At 40.8% G+C, this 23,252-nt stretch overlaps 1 protein-coding gene across 2 annotated transcripts in view; it reads left to right on the top strand.

Moving 5' to 3' along the window:
* SCLT1 (sodium channel and clathrin linker 1) overlaps positions 1 to 21,769 on the top strand; it is a 125,535-nt gene extending 103,766 nt beyond the window's left edge. Inside the window, exons 20-22 of one of the 2 annotated variants that reach the window (XM_074950852.1) lie at positions 5,543 to 5,621; positions 16,694 to 16,892; positions 21,469 to 21,769. In XM_074950852.1, the coding sequence (XP_074806953.1) occupies positions 5,543 to 5,621; positions 16,694 to 16,885 (271 nt within the window). In that variant the 3' untranslated portion in view covers positions 16,886 to 16,892; positions 21,469 to 21,769. The remainder of the gene's footprint in view (positions 1 to 5,542; positions 5,622 to 16,693; positions 16,893 to 21,468) is intronic. The other variant, XM_074950853.1, reaches the window with a different exon arrangement.
* Positions 21,770 to 23,252: the final 1,483 nt, after the last annotated feature.

The following is a 23,252-nucleotide window of genomic DNA, read 5'->3' as shown; positions in this document are numbered from 1 at the left end:
TGATCCCCAGATATCACTGTGACAGTCCATTACAGGAATTGCACCCTAATATCCGTGAACTGAAGTTCACACTGCAGACACTTGCTAAGCAGACCCTAACAGATTCAAGAGTAGTTTGGTGTGACGTTCCAACTAAAAATATTTTCTTGGTGTAGCACTGTACATGATCACATCCACTCTGATAAAGTCCGTGCTGTTGAATGTGCCAGTTCCACAGTTCATCGCACAAGTGTAGAAGGAATAGATTATTTTTCAATGACTTATTTAGTATTTTGAATTCAGAATTATTCTTTGGACCTTAAGGTGATATTTAAGAAGGTGGTGTTGGATGATTTAAAATTAACAGTTTCCTTATTTTCAAAAAAATTTGTTTTATCAGTATGTGTGTAGTTTAATATTAACTCTATTTAAATACAGACACGGCCCATACAGTTAGTGATAGTTCATGCATAAGTAGCTTCCATCAAATACCCCATCAAGGATGATGTACATCCCGAGCTTCTGCATCCAACCATCTTCTTTCTTTTCTCTCCTCTCTCCTCGGATCATTTCTACTGCTGCCTCAGTAGCCATCGTTGTCTTCTCTTCCTAGACCCTCTTCCTAGAAAAAAGAAACTAGGAGATATGGGGGAAGGCTGGGAGAGACTTCTGACATCTCCACGCCTGGCTTGAGTACACAGGAGCAAGAAAATCTGCTAAATGAATATATAATAAGGGATAATGGAACACAAGCTAGAAAATCGGGTTGAGGTATTAGGAAAACAACTGAAATAATTGTACATGAATCCAAGGAGTCTGGGCAATAAAATGGAGGAACTGGAACTACTGTTACAGAAGGTCAAACCAGATACACAAGGATTACATAAAAATAGTGGAATAGCACCCATGACTGGAATAGTAGAATTGAAAGGTATTTTCTGTTTAGGAGAGAGAAGAATAAAGGTAAAGGTGGTGGGGTAGCACTGAACATCAACAAAGTGATAAACTGTAAAGAAATATGAATTGATAGTAAGGAAAAAACAGAATCTGTTTGGGTCAAAAATCTCTTTGGTGAAGGACTGTAAAAGAGGTTCTGTAAGGATAATTTTAAGGATCTGCCATAGACCCCTAGGGCCAGATTCAGGTATGGATAGTGATCTCTCTACTATTAGAGTGATAAATACTATTGAGTATTGTCATAGTCAGGGGACTTTAACTTCCTGGATATAGATTATATATTATAATGCTGCTAATACTGGTAGAGCCCACTTATTCCTGGATGTGAAAGATGACAGTTTTCTTCATCAAATCATCACTGAACCAACAAGAGGTGATGGCCATTTTAGTCTTGGTCTTGGTAAGTAGTGAGGACATCAGAGAAGAGCTGGTTGTAGGAAATAACCTTGGATCGAGTGATCATGAGTTGATAACATGATTTCAGTGAAATAGCAGGATAATCAAAACCAGATAATCAACTATGAGTTTTGATTTCAAAAGGGCAGACTTTGGGAAATTAAGGGAATTGCTGCAGTTAATGAAGTCAGCTGGATTAAAGAGCTCAAGGATTTAAATCCCAAGCAAAAGGGAAAAAAACTTGTAGGGAAAAGCTCCAGACCCAGATAGATGAACAGCTACCTCAAAAAGCTTATTAGGAGTAAGTAAAGAAAGCTACCTTGTGGAGGTTAGAAAATGTAACAATGAAGTAAACTTGCTAAAAGTCCAGATGAATTAGCTCTTGCCAAGGAAATTAAAATAAATAATAAGAGATGTTTTACAGTGTTGTAGCCATGTTGGTCCCAGGTTATTAGAGAGATAAGGTGGGTGAAGTAACATCTTTTATTGGACCAACTTCTGTTGGTGAATGTCAGGGTTCCTCCCCCACTCTGAACTCTAGGGTACAGATGTGGGGACCTGCATGAAAATCTCCTAAGCTTACTTTTACCAGCTTAGGTTAAAACTTCCCCAAGGTACAAATTAATTTTATCCTTTGTCCTTGGAATATCCACTGCCACCACCAAACTCTAACTGGGTTTACTGGGAAACGTAGTTTGGACACGTCTTTCCCCCCAAAATCCTCCCAACCCTTGCACCCCACTTCCTGGGAAAGGTTTGGTAAAAATCCTCACCAATTTGCATAGGTGACCACAGACCCAAGCCCTTGGATCTGAGAACAATGAAAAAGCATTCAGTTTTCTTACAAGAAGACTTTTAATAGAAATAGAAGTAAATAGAAATAAAGGAATCACCTCTGTAAAATCAGGATGGTAGATACCTTACAGGGTAATTAGATTCAAAACACAGAGAATCCCTCTAGGCAAAACCTTAAGTTACAAAAAAGACACACAGACAGAAATAGTCATTCTATTCAGCACAATTCTTTTCTCAGCCATTTAAAGAAATCATAATCTAACACATACCTAGCTAGATTACTTACTAAAAGTTCTAAGACTCCATTCCTGGTCTATCCCCGGCAAAAGCAGCATACCGACAGACACAGACCCCCTGTTTCTCTCTCCCTCCTCCCAGCTTTTGAAAGTATCTTGTCTCCTCATTGGTCATTTTGGTCAGGTGCCAGCGAGGTTACCTTTAGCTTCTTAACCCTTTACAGGTGAGAGGATTTTTCCTCTGGCCAGGAGGGATTTTAAAGGGGTTTACCCTTCCCTTTATATTTATGACAGTGAAAGAGACAAGTTTTTGAACTACATACATTGGGCCGCTATGCAGTGTGGATGGGAGGGAAATTAAAGATTATCTAGGTATGGCCCAAAAACTAAATGAATACTTTGCCTCAGTTTTAAGTAACAATTGTGATATGGAATGTGTGTATGAAGGCAGTAGGGCTGATGGAAATCAGTGTCTAGAAATGGAAATTACTACATATGAGGTGGAAGTAATACATACCATACAGGTAAAGGGGATGTAATACAACATAGGTTTACCAAAGGTAGACCATGATTGGTGGGCTAACCTGATCTCCTCCTTTGAGAAAATAACAGATTTTTAAGATAAGGGAAGTACAGTAGATTTAATGTACTTAAATCTACTGTAAACTTCAGTAAAGCATTTGACATGAAATCATTAGTTAAATTAGAGAAAATGTGGATCAGTACGAGCATTCTAGGGTAGATTAGGAATTGGCTAAATGGGGGAAGGCTACTGACTGTTCTGAAAGATGAATTATTGGACTAGAGGGAGGTTACTAGTGAAGTTCCTCAAGGATTGGTCCTGGGACCAAACTTGTTCAATATTTTTATTAATGACCTTGGCACAAAAATTAGGAAGTGTGCTAATGAAATTTGCTGCTGATACAAAGTTGGGAGGCAGCATCAATACACAGGAGGATTGGAATATTGTGCAGGAAAGCTATGGAAGACTGAAGTGACAAAAATGGGATGAAATTCAATACTACAAAGTGCAAGGTCATGCACTTAGGGTCTAATAATAAGAATTTCTGCTACAAGCTGGGAGTTTGTAATGGAGGAAGAGAGAGACCTGGTTGTGTAGATCAATCACAGGAAGACCATGAGCCACCAATGTGACGTGGCTGTGGAGGAAAAAGGCAAAAGTGATCCTAAGATGTGTTCGGTGAGGCATTTCCAGTAGTGATAGTGATGTATTAATGCCATTGTATAAGGCACTGGTAAGTTCTCATTTGGAACACTGTGTACAAACAATTGTAGTCACCCTTGTTCAAGAAAGATGAATTTAAACTAGAACAGCTGCAGAGAAAAGCTATTAGGCCCTCTATTCCCCTGATCATTCTGTTTTATGAGTGGACACTGGAAGAGCTTGGATTGTTTAGTCTAGCAAAAAGAAGGCTGAGGGGAAATATGATTGTTCTCTGTAAACACATTGCGGGGGGGTGTATGTACCAGGTAAAGTGAAGAGTTATTTAAACTAAAGGACAGTGGCGGCACAAGAACAAATGGATATAAACTGGCCATGAACAAATTCAAGGAAATTAGAAGAAAGTTTGTAACCATCAGAAGGGTCAGGTTCTAGAACAGACTCCCTATAGAAGTTGTGGGGAGCTGTACAAATTTGTGAACATAGTTGTATGACAGGGCTGTTTGTGATGGTAGGGGCCAGGGCTCAACAGTGCTGGGGCTCATTTCTAATTTATGTCTTATGTTCCTGAAGCTCATGCTTCAGGGTTTCAGCTGCTCACCATCGGGGGTCAGGAAGGCATCTCCCTCCCACACCTATGCATTCTGGGAAGGGCTTTTTATATCTTTCTTCTGAAGCGTCAGGGATTTCCATGGCTGGAGACAGGACACTGGGCAGAGAGGGCTAGGGCTCTGAGATGCACCAAGCATTCTCTCTCAGGTGCTTGGCTGTCTGGTTCTTACTGACATGCCCAGGATCTAACTGATCACCATATGTGGGGTTAGGAAGGACTTTTTCCTCAGGTCAGATGGGCAGTGATGCTGGGGGGACCGGGGGTTGGCCTTTCTCTGCAGCATGTGGGGGTGGGTCACTTGCCAGGATTACGGGTATATTTCACTTAATTCCCTGCCATTGCACTAACCTCGAGCACTGGTGCACCTCAGTCCCTCCTATTCTCTGCCTGTGGCTCATAATATTCTGATCTTCTGTGGGTCTCATTTACTTTGATTTCGTATTTAGTGTTCTGGTGCTGGGTGGTGTTGGTGGCCTGTGATATACAGATGGTCAGAGTAGATTATCTGGTGACCCCTTCTAGCTTTAAACTCTATGATTCTTTGACAATCTTTTTGAGGTCATTGAAGGCCAGTTATAATACAATAGAATGTGTTTTTAGAAGCACTTTTCATACAGAACAAGTTATTCCAAAATGCTCTGAAGTTTAACAATCCCGGAGAGAAAACAGGAATTACCTCTGGGGGAGAGGTTGTTTTCCAGCTGATTAGTTTCTGTTTGAAAATTATCTTTCTGCCTCTTTTCTCCATTTGAGTGTATGGCTGTTGTCCTTTTCCTGTATCCTTTTTCCACCTTACAATTTACATAATTCCTTCTACTCTTAAGTAACGTCTTACCTAAACATTTGTAGTTATATCATGCTACTGTACCTTTCTCTCTAAAAGTTGTATTGCCATATCTCTGTCTACGTTTTTAAAGATTAAAGTGAGCAATTATACTTTATGTACTTCAGACTGTGCATAAGAGAGGTACTTCCCTGAATTGGTCAATATGCTTGGTTTTTTAGGTTAATCATATAACCTTAATTTAGTTGACTTATCAGTTTATTAACATGTAAGCGGGGAACACTGCAAATAAAATTTGTATGTGTACTCAGTGTGCTTAATGCTATATTTGTAAAATGTGAGTGTTTATGTTGAAGACAACTCCAAGGGCTGTTGGTCTTCACAAAAAATACACCATGTCTTTGCCATCACCCTTTTTAATATATCACTGAGAAGCTAAAGTTGGGATATTTTCTGACTGCGTGTATTGTGAGCAACATTCAAATTAAAAATGGACTAAACCAGGAAAACTTCCTTTAGAAAGGATCTGTTAAATGTTAGTTATTTGGATAACAGATGCATTACTGTACATTAATCAGCTTATTTTGTCTGATTGATAGAAGTGAGCTGAGTCGACAGAAACTTCATACACAAGAGCTGATTTCTCAGCTGGAAGTGGCAAACGAAAAGATAGCTGAGGTAAGAAAATGACCCTCGTGGGAACTACTTTGATACAACTACATGCACATATTGTAGAATCTTACTGAACCTTATCCAGATGAGTTACGTAGTTAGTTTATAAGTGCCTCTGAAGATTTTAGAATCTCTCTTAACTTTGCTCCCGAATCATAAAACATGAGAAAGGAGAGATCCTCTTTCATTGTTACTAATATATAAATTGTGTGGTGACTCAGAAAATGTTATTTAAAGATTATTTAATCTTATTCATGCATGCCTTTTAAAGGTGGGCCTATTATATTCATTATGAAGTAGCACAGTAAAAAAAGGTAGGGTTCTTACCATACTATGAGTGGTAGAGTTTACATAATATCTGTAGGTATGAATAAACTAATGTGCCTTCCATTATACATTAAAAGTAAAGGAAGGTTTGTTTGAAGAGTGTGCCTTATTAAATAATTAATGGACAGCTTTGAACACAGTTATGCCTCTGTCACACTTCTAGTACATCTGGGATAGCACTCTCTAGAACAGTGGTGACCTGTGGCCCGTCAGGGTAATCTGCTGGTGGGCCATGAGACAGTTTGCTTACATTGACCGTCCACAGTCATGGCCGCCTGCAGCTCTCAGTGGCCACAGTTCGCCGTTCCTGGTGAATGGGAGCTGTAGGAAGCAGCGGCCAGAACGTCCCTGCAGCCCGCACCGCTGTAGCACTTCTGGTGAAGACGCTCCAAGCCGACAGGACAGAGCTCTTCCATCAGCTTAATAACTTCTGCCTCCATGAGAGGCAGTAGCTGTGTCCATGGGAGAGCTTGTCCCGCTGACATAGCACTATCTGCACCAGTGTTTAGGTTAGCATAATTTAGAGGGGTGGGGATTATTCATAGCCCTGAGTGACACAAGTTACACTGACATAAATTACACCAAAGTAGACATAGCCTTAGAGTATCTGCTTACCTCAAAGTCTTCAGGTCCCACCCTCAGTTCTGTGTAAGTACATTTAGCAGTGATCAGCACTTTCCCTCCTCTGCTGGATAACCATATGATCTTCACTCATCCTGTCACAACTAGATTTCTGAGAGTGCTTCTCAGATCCTTTCCACCATTGGTAAAGTTCACACCTCAGTGGGACCTCAGTTTTGTCCTGTCATCATTCACTATACCTCCCTTTGAGCCTCTAGTCACATGCTCTGTGGCCCATCTCTCTATGAAGGTGGCCTTTCAAATAGCTATGACATCACCCAGAAGAGTCAGTGAGCTGGGAGCGCTCATGGCGGACCTGCCATTTGCGATCTTCTATAAGGAAAAGATCTCATTACTCCCTCACCCCAGATTCATCCCTAAAGTAGTTTCTGAATTTCATGAGAATCAGGTAGTCTACTTACCAGTATTTTGTCCAAAACCAATGCTTCAGGGGAAGAGAGAAGGCTCTCTGAATATGCAAAGTGTTTTGGCCTTTTATCTACAAAGGACATTAGAAAGAAACCTAAACTATTTGTCTTCATAGCAGAGCGATCAAGGGCTCAAGCTATATTGACGCAACTAAGTGGATGTTGGACACACACACACACACACACACACACACACACACACACACACACACACACACACACACACACACACACACACACACACACACACACACACACACACACAGTTTGAGAGCTCGTTCCACCACAGGGCAAATGATGTACCTATACTAGAGATAGGTAGGGCAGCTACTTGGAGCTCTTCGCATACCTTCGTGAAGCATTATGTTCTGGTCCCAGTCATCCATGGATTCAGCTGTGTGGACAGCAGTATTACAGTCCACTATCACTTCTGTGTCCTGGCATCCACCTCCTGTTTGACTACTACTTATTAATCTCCCACGTGGAATACACATTGGGACCATTACTCAAAGAAGATAGGAAGGTTATTTATCTGTAACTGGAGATTCTTTGAGATGTGTGGTTCCAATCTGTATTCCACTACACTCCTTCTGTTCCCTCTGCTGTGAATTATTTGGACTGTGGTGAAAATGGGAAACTGGAGAGGAATCTGCCTGCATCACCTTTCATTCCCTCAGTTGAGAGCACATGTGTGGGCCAACAGACGCTACTTATTTAAAAAAAAAAAAAAGACTCAGGCACATGGTTCGCATGCATACCCACTTATGAAATACAGACTGGGACCACCCATCTCAAAGCACCTCCAGTTACAGGTAAGTAACCTCCATTTTATGCAGCCCCACATCTCCCACATTTCTGATATGCATGAACTATACCCCTCGTGTCTGCAGTTTCTGGAGGCAGCTCAAAGCTGCATCACAACATGTGCTAGCCACACCCCCTTCTCCTCCTTGCTGCCAGATCTTCTGCCTCCAAGGCAGTAGTTTTCCTTGGTCCCATCTTTTTCTTTTAGATTTGTTATTTTAGCTGTTTTCTGAGAAGCTAAAATGTTTTTGTTTTCAAGCCTCCTGGCCTCCTCCTGGTAATTCCTGGGGCAACAAAGGACTGCAAATATAAGACAAGACCCTTTTTAGAACAAAAAAGACAGGTTAGTGGATTACAGATTGTTGTAATAAGACATTGGATTTATGGCTTATTACAAAAATCTGTAACCCATTAACCCCCCTTTTTGTCCTATGACTCAATAGGTGTTAAGGGGCCACTCTTCCTTGAATGGTCCCTTAGAATATGTGCTAACTACTTATGCTAAACAATCTGTTCCATCTTGCATTTGTCTGTGACGCTCAGAATATCTTTCCCAGACCTGAAGAAGAGCTCTCTCTGGCTCGAAAATTTCTCTCTCTTACCAACAGAAGTCAGTCTAATGAAAAATATTACCTCATCCACCTTGTCTGTCCACGACAGGATGTCAGTCTTGGCCTACAAGAAACTTAATAATAAAATAGTTTCCTTTGGGCATTATTATGATATGTGTTTTCCAGTTGATGCCTCCTTTGAGGGCATCATAAGATCCAAATGAGGATGTCTCACCATCAGAAAGTGTTGCAAGACCCATAGACCATAAGAGCAATGAAACATTGCATAGCAATTTCAAAACTTCAGCTATAGCTATTCAGACCAAAGGTTTTTCATCTATTTAATAGATAAGCCTACTTCATGATAAACAAGTGGTTCATCTTCTAGGGGGGTATGATCCTTGACTGGAGTGAAATGTCTTGGGTCCTGTCTTGGTCAAATCCTTGATGTGATTTGTGATGAGCAATGGCTTCTAACTCGGTCGCTACAAGGATGTCATGTTACTTCTGTGAATAGTCATCACTCACTCTAAATAGATATTTTGTGCATCTAGATTTACCAGTGATGATCTGTTAGGGGAACATTAGAGAAATTAGTAGCTGAGACTGCAGAGAGGTCTCTGTCCTCTCTATCAAAGCCAGCACTGCAGTCTGTTAGTTGCTACCAACACCAAGGTTATCCAAGAAGGGAGTGTTACTTTGGCAGGAGGAGAAAATCTGGAGCCGAAGTTTCCAAGGAAACCTACATGAATTTTCCTCCAAACAAAGTCCTTAGCGTGACAAAGCCTTTTTCTTCTGATTCACCTCTGTACCCAGAGTCTTTAGTGGCTAATCATAATCACAGCAAGGCACAGCTCACAGGCCAGAGCATGCAGTGCCACAACCCAGACACGTCTGAGGAACAGTTTGGGAGGCGGGGGGGGGAAGATTAACATGGGGAAATAGTTTTACTTTGTGTAATGACCCATCCACTCCTAGTCTTTATTCAAGCCTAAGTTAATTGTATCCAGTTTGCAAATTAATTCCAATTCAGCAGTCTCTTGTTGGAGTCTGTTTTTGAAGTTTTTTGTTGAAGAATTGCCACTTTTAGGTCTGTAATCGTTAATTGTAATTGTTCTTGTCAACTGCTGGATATGGCCCACCTTGATTATCACTACAAAAGGTTTTTTCCCCCCCACTCTCCTGCTGGTAATAGCTCACCTTAACTGATCACTCTTGTTACAGTGTGTATGGTAACACCCATTGTTTCATGTTCTCTGTGTATATAAATCTCCCCACTGTATTTTCCACTGAATACATCCCATGAAGTGAGCTCTAACTCACGAAAGCTTATGCTCAAATAAATTTTAGTCTCTAAGGTGCCACAAGTACTGCTTTTCTTTTTGAGGATACAGACTAACACGGCTGTTACTCTGAAACCTGTCTTTATGCAAGGCACTGAATTTAGCCGTATGGAGTGGAAATCTATCAACTTAATGAAAAAACTCGTACAGATACAGACAGACATCATCTTCCTTTCCAAATGCAAACAGATGGACATCATACCAAAAGGACTGAAGGTAAAAAATCCATTACAATCTACATACCACACAGTCTATGCTGACAGCTTGTGCCACACGCTCTCAAAGAAACTGCGGAACCACCTGACCAACCTCCTCTACAGCAAACAGGGAAAGATTAAGAATGAGCTCTCAAAACTGGATACTCTCATAAAAAACCAACCTTCCACACAAACTTCCTCATGGCTGGACTTTTCAAAAACTAGACAAGCCATTTACAACACACACTTTGCTTCTCTACAAAAGAAAAAGGACACTAAACTATCTAAACTACTACATGCCACAAGGAGCCACAACAGTGGTTCCCTCAACCCACCCAGCAATATTGTTAATCTATCCAGCTATACTCTTAGGACAGATTCTTCTGCTGGGCTATCTCGGGGCCTCTCCTTCTGTCCCTCCACCCCCACGAACATGATACAGTTCTGTGGTGACCTAGAATCCTATTTTCGACGTCTCCGACTGAAGGAATATTTCCAACACACCTCTGAACAACATACTAACCCACAGAGACCTTCCTATCAAGACTACAAAAAGAAGGATTCTGGGTGGACTCCTCCTGAAGGTCGAAACAACAGGCTGGACTTCTGTGCTTCCACCAATGTGCACAGGCTGAAATTGTGGAAAAGCAGCATCACTTGTCCCATAACCTCAGCCGTGCAGAACACAATGCCATCCACAGCCTCAGAAACAACTCTGACATCATAATCCAAAAGGCTGACAAAGGAGGTGCTGTCGTCATCATGAATAGGTCGGAATATGAACAAGAGGCTGCTAGGCAGCTCTCCAACACCACTTTCTACAAGCCATTACCCTCTGATCCCACTGAGGGTTACCAAAAGAAACTACACCATTTGCTCAAGAAACTCCCTGAAAAAGCACAAGAACAAATCCGCACAGACACACCCCTGGAACCCCGACCAGGGGTATTCTGTCTTCTACCCAAGATCCATAAACCTGGAAATCCTGGACGCCCCATCATCTCAGGCATTGGCACCCTGACAGCAGGATTGTCTGGCTATGTAGACTCCCTCCTCAGGCCTACGCTACCAGCACTCCCAGCATTCTTCGAGACACCACTGACTTCCTGAGGAAACTACAATCCATCGGTGATCTTCCTGAAAACACCATCCTGGCCACTATGGATGTAGAAGCCCTCTACAGCAACATTCCACACAAAGATGGACTACAAGCCATCAGGAACACTATCCCCGATAATGTCACGGCAAACCTGGTGGCTGAACTTGGTGACTTTGTCCTCACCCATAACTATTTCACATTTGGGGACAATGTATACCTTCAAATCAGCAGCACTGCTATGGGTACCCGCATGGCCCCACAGTATGCCAACATTTTTATGGCTGACTTAGAACAACGCTTCCTCAGCTCACGTCCCCTAATGCCCCTACTCTACTTGCGCGACATTGATGACATCTTCATCATCTGGACCCATGGAAAAGAAGCCCTTGAGGAATTCCACCATGATTTCAACAATTTGCATCCCACCATCAACCTCAGCCTGGACCGGTCCACACAAGAGATCCACTTCCTGGACACTACGGTGCTAATAACCGATGGTCACATAGACACCACCCTATGCTGGAAACCTACTGACCGCTATGCCTACCTACATGCCTCCAGCTTTCATCCAGACCACACCACACGATCCATTGTCTACAGCCAAGCTCTACGATACAACCGCATTTGCTCCAACCCCTCAGACAGAGACAAACACCTACAAGATCTCTATCAAGCATTCTTACAACTACAATACCCAGCTGCTGAAGTGAAGAAACAGATTGAAAGATCCAGAAGAGTACCCAGAAGTTACCTACTACAGGACAGCCCAACAAAGAAAATAACAGAATACCACTAGCCATCACCTTCAGCCCCCAACTAAAACCTCTCCAGCGCATCATCAAGGATCTACAACCTATCCTGAAGGATGACCCATCACTCTCTCAGATCTTGGGAGACAGGCCAGTCCTTGCTTACAGACAGCCCCCCAACCTGAAGCAAATACTCACCAGCAACCTCACACCAGAACCACTAACCCAGGAACCTATCCTTGCAACAAAGCCCATTGCCAACTGTGTCCACATATCTATTCAGGGGACACCAGCATAGGGCCTAATCACATCAGCCACACTATCAGAGGCTCGTTCACCTGCACATCTACCAATGTGATATATGCCATCATGTGCCAGCAATGCCCCTCTGCCATGTACATTGGCCAAACTGGACAGTCTGTACGTAAAAGAATAAATGGACACAAATCAGACATCAAGAATTATAACATTCAAAAACCAGTTGGAGAACACCTTCAATCTCTTTGGTTACTCGATTACAGACCTAAAAGTGGCAATTCTTCAACAGAAAAACTTCAAAAACAGACTCCAACGAGAGACTGCTGAATTGGAATTAATTTGCAAACTGGACACCATTAACTTAGGCTTGAATAAAGACTGGGAATGGATGTGTCATTACACAAAGTAAAACTATTTCCCCATGTTTAATTCCCTCCCTACTGTTCCTCACATGTTCTTGTCAACTGCTGGAAATGGCCCACCTTGATTATCACTACAAAAGGTTTTTTTTCTCTCCTGCTGGTAATAGCTCACCTTAAGTGATCACTCTTGTTACAGTGTGTATGGTAACACCCATTGTTTCATGTTCTCTGTGTATATAAATCTCCCCACTGTATTTTCCACTGCATGCATCCGATGAAGTGAGCTGTAGCTCACGAAAGCTTATGCTCATATAAATTTGTTAGTCTATAAGGTGCCATAAGTACTCCTTTTCTTTTTGAGCAGTTCAGTATCATCTGCAAACTTTGCTACCTCGCTGTTTACCCCTTTCTCCAGATCATGTATGAATAGATTGAATAGGATTGGTCCTAGGACTGACCCTTGGGGAACACCACTAGTTACCCCTCTCCATTCTTAAAATTCACCATTTATTCCTACCTTTGCTCCCTGTCTTTTAACCAGTTCTCAATCCATGAAAGGATCTTCCCTCTCCCATGACAACTTCATTTACGTAAGAGCCTTTGGTGAGGGACCTTGTTAAAGGCTTTCTGGAAATCTAAGTACACTATGTCCACTGGATCCCCCTTGTCCACATGTTTTTTGACCCCTTCAAAGAACTCTGATAGATTAGTAAAACATGATCTCCCTTTACAGAAACCATGTTGACTTTGCGCAACAATTTATGTTCTTCTGTGTGTCTGACAATTTTATTCTTTACTATTGTTTCAACTAATTTGCCCTGTACTGAAGTTAGACTCTAGAGCCTTTTTTAAATATTGGCGTTACATTAGCTATCTTCCAGTCATTGGGTACAGTAGCTGATTTAAAGGACAGGTTACAAAGTATAGTTAATAGTTCCATAATTTCACATTTGAGTTCTTTCACAACTCTTGGGTGAATGCCATCTGGTCCCGGTGGCTTGTTACTGTTAAGTTTCTCAATTAATTCCAAAGCCTCCTCTAGTGTCACTTCAGTCTGTGACGATTCCTCAGATTTGTCACCTACGAAAGACGGCTCAGGTTTGGGAATCTCCCTAACATCCTCAGCCGTGAAGACTGAAGCAAAGAATTCATTTAGTTTCTCTTCAATGACTTTATCGTCTTCAAGTGCTCCTTTTGTATCTTGATTGTCCAGGGGCCCCACTGGTTGTTAAGCTTCCTGCTTCTGATGTACTTAAAAAACATTTTATTACCACCTTTTGAGTTTTTGGCTAGCTATTCTTCAAACTCCTTTTTTGCTTTTCTTACTACATTTTTCCATTTAATTTGGCAGTGTTTATGTTCCTTTCTATTTACCTCACTAGGATTTAACCTCCACTTTTTAAAAGATGCCTTTTTATCTGTCACTGCTTCTTTACATGGTTGTTAAGCCACAGTGGCTCTTTTTTAGTTCTTTTACTGTGTTTTTTAATTTGGGGTATACATTTAAGCTGAGCCTCTATTATGGTGTCTTTGAAAAGTGTCCATGCAGCTTGCAGGGATTTCACTCTAGTCACTGTACCTTTTAATTTCTGTTTAACTAACCTCCTCATTTTTGCATAGTTCCCCTTTCTGAAATTAAATGCCACAGTGTTGGGCTGTTAAGGTGTTCTTCCCATCACAGGAATGTTAGATGTTATTATATTATGGTCACTATCTCCAAGCGGCCCTGTTATAGTTACCTCTTGGACCAGATCCTGCGCTTCACTCAAGACTAGATCAAGAGTTGCCTCTCCCCTTGTGGGTTCCTGAACCAGCTGCTCCAAGAAGCAGTCATTTAAAGTATCAAGAAATTTTGTCTCTGCATTTCGTCCTGAGGTGACATGTACCCAGTCAATATGGGGATAATTGAAATCCCCCACTATTATTGAGTTTTTTATTTTGATAGCCTCCGTAATCTCCCTTAGCGTTTCATCGTCACTATCACGGTCCTGGTCAGGTGGTCAATAATAGATCCCTACTGTTATATTCTTATTAGAGCATGGACTTACTATCCATAGAGATTCTATGGAACGTGGATTCATTTAAGATTTTTATTTCATTTGATTCTACATTTTCTTTCACATATAGTGCCCCCCCTCCGCACGACCTGTTCTGTCCTTCCGATATATTTTGTACCCCAGAATGATTGTGTCCCATTGATTGTCCTCACTCCACCAGGTTTCTGTGATACCTATTATATCAATATCCTCCTTTAACACGAGGGACTCTAGTTCAGCCATCTTATTATTTAGACTTCTAGCATTTGTGTACAAGCACTTTAAAAACTTGTCACTGTTTATTTGTCTGCCCTTTTCTGATGTGTCAGATTCTTTATGTGAATGTTTCTCGTCTGATCTGCCCCTACTTTGTCCTGTTTCATCCCCTCCTCCTGATTAAAACCTAGAGAATCTCTATCAATAGACTCTCCTCTAAGAGAAGTCTCTGTCCGATCCACGTGCGCCTCTGCAGCAATCGGCTTTCCCCCATCTCTTAGTTTAAAAACTGCTCTGCAACCTTTTTAATGTTAAGTGCCAGCAATCTGGATCCACTTTGGTTTAGGTGGAGCCCATCCTTCCTGTATAGGCTCCCCCTATCCCCAAAGTTTCCCCAGTTCCTAATAAATTGAAACCCCTCCTCTCTACACCATCGTCTCATCCACACATTGAGACTGAAGCTCTGCCTGCCTACCTGGCCCTGCGCGTGGAACTGGTAGCACTTCTGAGAATGCCACCATAGAGGTCCTAGATTTCAGTCTCTTTCCTAGCAGCCTAAATTTGCCTCCAGGACATCTCTCCTACCCTTCCCTATGTCACTGGTACCTACATGTACCACGACCACCGGCTCCTCCCCAGCCCTACACATAAGTCTATTTAGATGCCTCGAGAGATCCGCAACCTTCGCACCAGGCAGGCAAGTCACGATACGGTTCTCCCGGTCATCAAAAACCCAGCTATCTGTGTTTCTAATGATCGAATCTCCCATTAGTAACACCTGCCTTTTCCTAATGACCAGAGTTCCCTCCCCCGGAGAGGTAACCTCAGTGCGAGAGGATACCCCAACATCATCTGGAAGGAGGGTCCCAACTATGGGAAGGTTTCCCTCTGTTCCCGTTGACTGCTCTCCTTTTCTGGGCCTTTCATCCTCCTTAACAGTGCAGGGGCTGTCTGACCGGAGGTGGGACAAATCTACAGTGTCCCGGAAAGCCTCATCAACCTACCTCTCTGCCTTCCTTAGCTCCTCCAGTTCCACCACCCTGGCCTCCAAAACCTGTACACGGTCTCTGAGGGCCAGGAGCTCCTTGCACCGAATGCACACGTACGCCACCCGTCCACAGGGCAAGTAATCATACATGCTACACTGAGTGCAATAAACAGGATAGCCTCCACTCTGCTGCTGGGCTTCTGCCTGCATTTTCTCCTACAGTTACCTAGGTTAATGATAGGGTTTTTGTTTAAATCAAGAAGTTTTGATTATAGTTTAGTGTAAAGGTTTTAAAGAATGGCAAGTCTACCTTGCTCCCTTCCAGACTCCCTCTCGAAATTCCCTGTTAGTGGCCCCTGGTCTCTCGCTCACTGCTTTATAAAGCCCTGGCATCCTTCATAGCCCCACCCTTGACTAAGGCTCAGCCAATGAACAGAGGCTTCTAGATTTCAAACCTTGTTTAGAAGCTCACAGCTTCCAACTGCCGGCCACAGCACACGGTCCTTCAAATAGACAGACAAACACAAGCTCAGCACCTAACCCCCAAACACAAACACACACTACAGACAGCCACTTACCCCAACGGTCCCGTATTTACTCCTCCTTCACCTGGAGAACTCCCTCTTGAAACTCCCTGTTAGCGGCTCCCCTGTTGGCAGGAAGGTGCTGCAGGTAGTGGTCCAGACATAACCTGGCTATTTGAGCAGTTCAGAAAGAGTGTCTTTCCTATTTCTTATGTTCACTTTTCTGACCCTCCCTTCTCCTGTTCACAGCTTGCTATTTCCCATGTGTATCATCATTGTGAGAGATGCTAGGCTGAAGAATGAAAAATTTCTTATACAATAATTTCCTTTCTGCTAGCAGCAGCATCTCTAAGGTGCCACAAGTACTCCTCGTTCTTTTTGCTGATACAGACTAACACAGCTACTACTCTGAAACCTGGAAATTATTCGGAATCACAAGCGTATATAATTTCCTGTCTTGTAGGTGGTAAATAGTTCCAATATTTGGCATTGACCAAACTCCATTTGCTCAAAGTTTTCTCACTGCAATATATATGAAACTTACAGTTGTAATAAGATCTTTCACTTTTATACAGAATGAAAAATTAATGATGGAGCATCAAGAAAAAGTCAACAGACTTCAAAGGCGACTAACACAGGCAGAACAGAGGGCAGCTACAGCATCTCAACAGGTACAAAACTGTAATCAGAAAGCAACCTTATTACAGCTGCATAACAAGAGGTCTTTGAATGTTACAAGAAAAAATGTTGTTTTGGAATCTCCCTAGGATAGAGGTAATTGATTGATTGTTTGTTTGTTTGTTATATGTAGTAAATTAGCTGATACAAACAACTATACAGTTCTAACTTGGCAAAATGTGTCATTTCAGAATATTTAACTACACTCCAAGCTTCTGACCATTATGAATGAGTGAAATACTTCACTTGGGCACATCACTGAAAATCCAGTGCTTTCATGTAATATGTTTGTGGAAATAAATTAGATGTAAACTCTGTTTATGTGGTTGTCGGCATATTAATGAAAGCATGTGAGTTTTTAGTAATCCTCTGCAACAAAGGAAGGAGCCCACTTATTAAGTCTGTGCAAAACTGAATCAATGTCAGAATGAGGGAATAATCTATAAAGTTTAAATACCTATCACCACTGATTACACAGAACAGCTGATCCAGCTCCCTTGCAAATTGACCAGTAAGGCTGTATTCATTAGAAATGATGGCTTCATAGTAATAAAATGCAGATGTTGTGCTAGCTCCCACAGACTGGCACCTGTAGAATCTCATTCTGATTCAGAAGACAAATATGTCTTCGTTTCACAGCTATAGAACTCTGTCTAGGCTTTTTTTAGGCAGTTGAAGCTAGTTTAAGACAGACACAGTTGTGGGTCAGGAATTTCTAGGTCCTAACTAGTTGACAGATGTCTCATACTGGAAAAAGAGACAAGTTGGAATGTCAAAGGAGGGGAAATTTTTAATCGTGTTCTGTGTCTACTCAGTTCTATCATATACCCTCTTACTTTTAGGTTACAATTTTCAGTCTCCCTCCACAAAAGTAAATAACTTAAAAAAGAAGCATGTGTTGCCGTGTGGGGAGGAGAGTGATTCTCCATCACACAGTTCATAATTTTGGGGAGAAGACATAAGACAGCCACATTGGGTCAAACCAATGGTCCGTGTAGCCCAGTATCCTTTCTCTGATAGTGACTACTGCCAGATGCCTCACAGTGAATGTACAGAACAGGGCAATTATTGAATAATCCATCCCATCATCCAGTCCCAGCTTCTGTCAGTTGGAGGTTAAGGGACACCCAGGGCATGAGGTAGTGTCCCTGACCGTCTTGACTAATAGCCATTGATGGACCTATCCTCCATGAACTTATCTAATTCTTTTTTAAACCCAGTTATACTTTTAGCCTTTAGAACATCCCATGGCAACAAGTTCAACATGTTGACTGTGTGTTGTGTGAAGAAATAGTTTGCTTTTTTTGTTTCAAACCTACTGCCTGTTAATTTCATTGGGTGACCCCCCACCCCTAGTTCTTGTGTTATGTGAAGGGATAAATAACACTTCCTTATTTACTTTCTCCATACCAATCATGATTTTTTAGACCTCTGTCATATCCTCCCCCCTTAGTCATCTATTTTCCAAGATGTAGTCTGTCATTTTAATTTCTCCTCGTATGGAAGCTGTTCCATACCCCTAATCATTTTTTTTTCTTTTGCTCTTCTCTGAACTTTTCCCCATTCTAATTTATCTTTTTTGAGATGGGGCAACCACAACTGCATGCATGCAGTATTTAAGGTATAGGTGTACCATGGATTTATGTAGTGGCATAATACTTTCAGTCTTATTTATCCCTTTCCTAATGGTTCCTAACATTGTTAGCCTTATTGAGTGCTGCTGCACGTTGAGCAGATGTTTATAGAGAACTATCCACAATGGCTCCAAGATCTCGGTCTTGAGTGGTAACAGCTAGTTAGACCCTATCATTTTGTATGTATAGTTGGGATTATGTTTTCCAGTATGCATTACTTCTCATTTATCAGCATTGGATTTCATCTGCCATTTGTTGCCAAGTTACCCAGTTTTGTGAGATCTCTTTGTAACTCTTCACAGTAAGCTTCACACTTAACTATCTTGAGTACTTTTGTATCATCTGCAAATTTTGCCACCTCACTCTTCTCTCCCTTTTTCTGCTCATTTACGAATACGTTGAACAATACAGGTCCCAGTAAAAATCTTTGCAGGACCCTGTTATTTACTTCTCTCCATTGTGAAAACTGGCCACTTTCTTTCGTGTCTTTTAGCCATTTACTGATCGATGAGAGGACCTTCCCTCTTATCCTATAACTGCGTACTTTGCTTAAGATCCTTTGATGAGGGACCTTGTCAAAGGCTTTCTGAAAGTCCAAGTATACTAGAACAACAGGCTTACCCTTGTCCACACGTTTGTTGATCCCCTCAAAGAGTTGTGAGGCATGATTTCCTTGATTAGATTGGTGAGGCATGATTTCCTTTTACAAAAGCCTTGCTGACTCTTTTCCAATATGTTTATCTACATGTCTGATAATTTGTTGGGTTTTTTTGCATAGTTTCAACCCATTTGCCTGTTACTGAGGTTAGGCTTAGTCGCCTATAATTGCCAGGATCGCCTCTTGAACTTTTTTTTTAAAAGTCAGTGTTATTTTAGCTATTAGCTATCCTCCAGTCTTCTGGCAAAGAGGTTGATTTAAGTGATAGGTTACATACCATAGTAGTTTTGCAATTTCGTATTTGAGTTCCTTTAGAACTCTTGGCTGATTATCATCTGGTCATGGTGACTTATTACTGTTTAATTTATTAGTTTGTTCCAAAACCACCTCTACTGACAGATACCTCAGTCTGGGTCGATGCCTCAGATTTGTCACCTACACATGAACCATTCTTTTTAGATATGTCCCCTATATCCTCTGCAGTGAAGACCAATGTAAAGAATTCATTCAGTTTCTCCTCAACAGCCTTGTCTTCCTTGACTGCTTCTTTAGCACCTCAGTTGTCCAGTGGCCCCACTGATTGCCTGGCAAGCTTCCGTCTTCTGATGTACTTTAAAAAAATTTTGGCCGTTAGTTTTTGTGTCTTTTCCCAGATGCTTTTCAAATTTTCTTTGCCTGCTTTATAATATTTATACACTTGACTTGCCAGAGTTTATGCTCCTTTCTATTTTCCTCACTAGAATTTGACTTCCAATTTTTAAAAGATGTCTTTTTGTCTCTAACTGCATCTTTTACTCTGCCAGTTGGCCACAGTGGCTTCTTTTTTTTTTTTTTTTTTTTTTTTGGTCCTCTTACTGTTTTTTGTTTTGTTTTGTTTTGTTTTAATTTGGAGCATACATTTCGTTTGAGCCACTATTATGGTGGTCTTAAATAGTCTCCATGCAGTTTTCAGGCATTTCATCCTTGTGACTGTTCCTTTTAATTTATGTTTAACTAGCATCCCCTTTTTTGTGTAATCCCATTTTTGAAGTTAAATACTACTGTGGTGGGTTTCTTTGGCATTTTTCCCCCTACAAGGATGTTAACTTTAATTTCATTATGGTCGCTATTACTGAGGTTTTAGCTATATTCGCCTCTTGGACTAGATTCTGTGCTCCACTTAGGACTAAATCAAGAATTGACTCTGCCCTTGTTGGTTCCAGGACAGGCTGTTCCAAGAAGCAGTCATGATACATTTTAGACAAATTACAAAGTCAGGAGGGCAGTTTTACAGCTTAAAAGAGTTTGATGTTGATCCAGCACCAGAATGCCCTCCATACACACACATCCCTTCCAGTAATAACATTAACTACTTTAGAATCACAAGGCAAAAATTACCTAGCTGTAAACAGTTAGCAGGAAAACGATCCTGTACATGGAACAGTTATACCATCCCTTCCTCATTAGCATTGTGCTCCCAAATTGAACTGTTTACTACACTTCAGTAGTCTTGAATGTTACTCTCTCTAAGATTGGCTGGAGTGCAACCCTCTGGAGTGCATTACTACTTATTAGTGTGCAAGCAGTGGATGGAAAATAGATAGATTTGTTAGGTCCAAAGATATTAGGAGAACTGCAGTCTGATAGACCGGGATAATAAGCAGAAATGAACAGCATGGAAAATACATAGTTTTATTTGCTTCACCTTTGCAGTGAGTGTCAGGAAGAAAGAAAACTTGAAACTCAAATGACCCCACTGCAAATTATGTCCTGCATACAAATATTGCAAATGTTTAATCTGTCCTGTCTACTGTTTCAACATTAAAGATCCCACATACCTTTTCTTAAGAGTAGGAGTTTCCCCGTGTAACAGTGACCCAATTTCATCTGTCTACTGTTATATAATTTGCTATGTGTCACTTGTTCCCTTAGCTGTTGCCACCTACCGCAAAGGTTTGTATTTCAGTGATGCAGTATGTATATAAAGTATCATGTATAGCCATTTCAGGATGACACTATCTATAAAATGTAATATTTCTATTAAATAGTCAGTGATTGGTTTTTACTTAATAGTCTAATACCCATAAAAGAGGGGTGCAACACTGAAAAATCACCACTAAAATGCAATCCTTTAGACAGACATTGCATTTTTTTAAAATAATTTGAATTCTACATTTCATGCATTTTATTTTAGTATAGCACAACCTCTATTACCCAATCCTCCGTCATTCAAAACTCTTTTGTATGTGAAATAGGGTCACAACCGTGGGCATATATTGAGAATTCTTTCAAGTATCCAAAATTTCAGTTATTTGTGTTTATTCTGTCTCCTCCATGACATTTTGCTTATTGAGATTTTCGTGGAATAGTGAAACTATTGACTGTTTGTTTTTACTTGCAGCTCAATGTGATTACTGTGCAGAGGAAAAAAGCTGCCTCCATGGTGGATCTAGAAAATATTTAAAAAATATGCTTTGTTCATTCACACCACTTAAGAATTGGAAAATCTGTCAGAGGAATACAGTATTGGAGCATTAAAGCCTATAGCACACAGCTAGACTTGTGTAATTTGCATAAACATTTTCCATTCTGTTTGCGCAAGGGGGAAAAAAGCTCACAGTAAATACAGGAATGAGAGTATGCAAAATAATATAATGATCTCTTATGTAAAATGAAGCCCACATTCATCAATGTAAAATTACAAGCGTACTGTGCATAGTGTGGGTTTTTTGATTTAATGGCAATCATGACAAAGTAGTATTAAAGAAGTATATACCAATGTGCTGACAATTATAAACACCTTTACTCCGTATGTACAAATGATTTAATTACATTTTGTATGACATTTTCTTAATGTACAAGTGCAATGTAATAAATTATGTACTTTCTAAACAGATTGTGTGCATGGGAAGGAATGGGCTGCATCCTCTTTGGTGAATGAAACTGAGAAACTAGTTATGTCCTGAGTTTCAAATAGTGGGGATGTGTGGTAGTTTTGCACATGACTGTCTTGACTTTCAATGTTTTGCAGTACAGTATTTGTGGGTTTTTTCAGTTTGTTTCCTCCGTGATACCCGTTGAAAATAGTAAAATGTAGATACTAATCTGGTCTCTGGTACTCCAGGCTCTTCCCAGTTGTACTTCTTACTCTAATCACTACTTCATAGTTGTGCCTTACCTCTGTGATCAACTTCTTTCCCTGGTATGCACATGTATGGGAACCTGTGGCAACTGTTATTCCTAGCAGCAACACTGTACAACAGGCTAGGCAAAGTCATACAGAAGAATATGTAGCAATTATGTACCCCCCTTGACTCTTTCAGATCAAAATATTCATTTTAATTCCACAGAATAAGGGTTCAAGGACTCTCTTGAGATTACATTTTGTTCTTTTTGCTTTGAGGATGGCAAATTCTATGCAATTATTCTAAAAAGGGCTTTTGAAGGAAAGTTAGTATATTAGACTCTTAACTGTTTTCTCTTTAAGGATATATAACATTTGAAAATTCATTTGACAGATCTTGAAAGTCCATTGTTGTCTGAAGTAAGTGATTTTAATTTCTTGTGTGTTTATTTGAAGGTTTTCACAATACTGTATATTTTCTCCTCCCTCTCAACATATTTACAATATAAAGGACAATGAAACTTAAATTTATTTGGACTGATAATTCATCCATGCTTACCTGAAAATTTCCTTTCTTTGAATAAGATGCATAGATTTTTACAGTGGGTCTTCAGCCTGCTTGCATCTTTGGGGCAGAACCAGACTGTCAGTCACTGGAGGTAGGGGTCTCTCCTGCCCACAAAGAGTCTGTCAGTTAAGACAACTTCCATAGCCAAGGATAATTCTCCTCCTTTAATAATCTAAGAAAAAAACTGTACTTAAGAAAAAATAACTCCTACTGTCTCCTACTGCGGAGCATAGTTTTAATCAATCACTTCCTCAGTTTGATGTATCCCAGAGCCGAGCCCAATTTATAACAAGGGAGGGCTGGCTCTGTGAACCTGTTACTCAAAGTTGGTTTTCAAGTATGCATGGATCCACTTTCCTGTTTCTTCTTATACCCTATTAGCCACCACATATCTCCAATTAATCTTTGTTCCCAAATAATAGGCAAGGCTTGCAGCATGCCATAAATATCACTAAAAACCTAGACACTAAGCCAAAAAAGAAAGTTCATTTGA

This window comes from Natator depressus, chromosome 4 (genome assembly GCF_965152275.1).
Source record: "Natator depressus isolate rNatDep1 chromosome 4, rNatDep2.hap1, whole genome shotgun sequence".
In the NCBI taxonomy this organism is placed as follows: Eukaryota; Metazoa; Chordata; order Testudines; family Cheloniidae; genus Natator; species Natator depressus.
The sequence above is the reverse complement of the archived record's forward strand: the minus strand, read 5'-3'. Positions and strand labels throughout refer to the sequence as shown.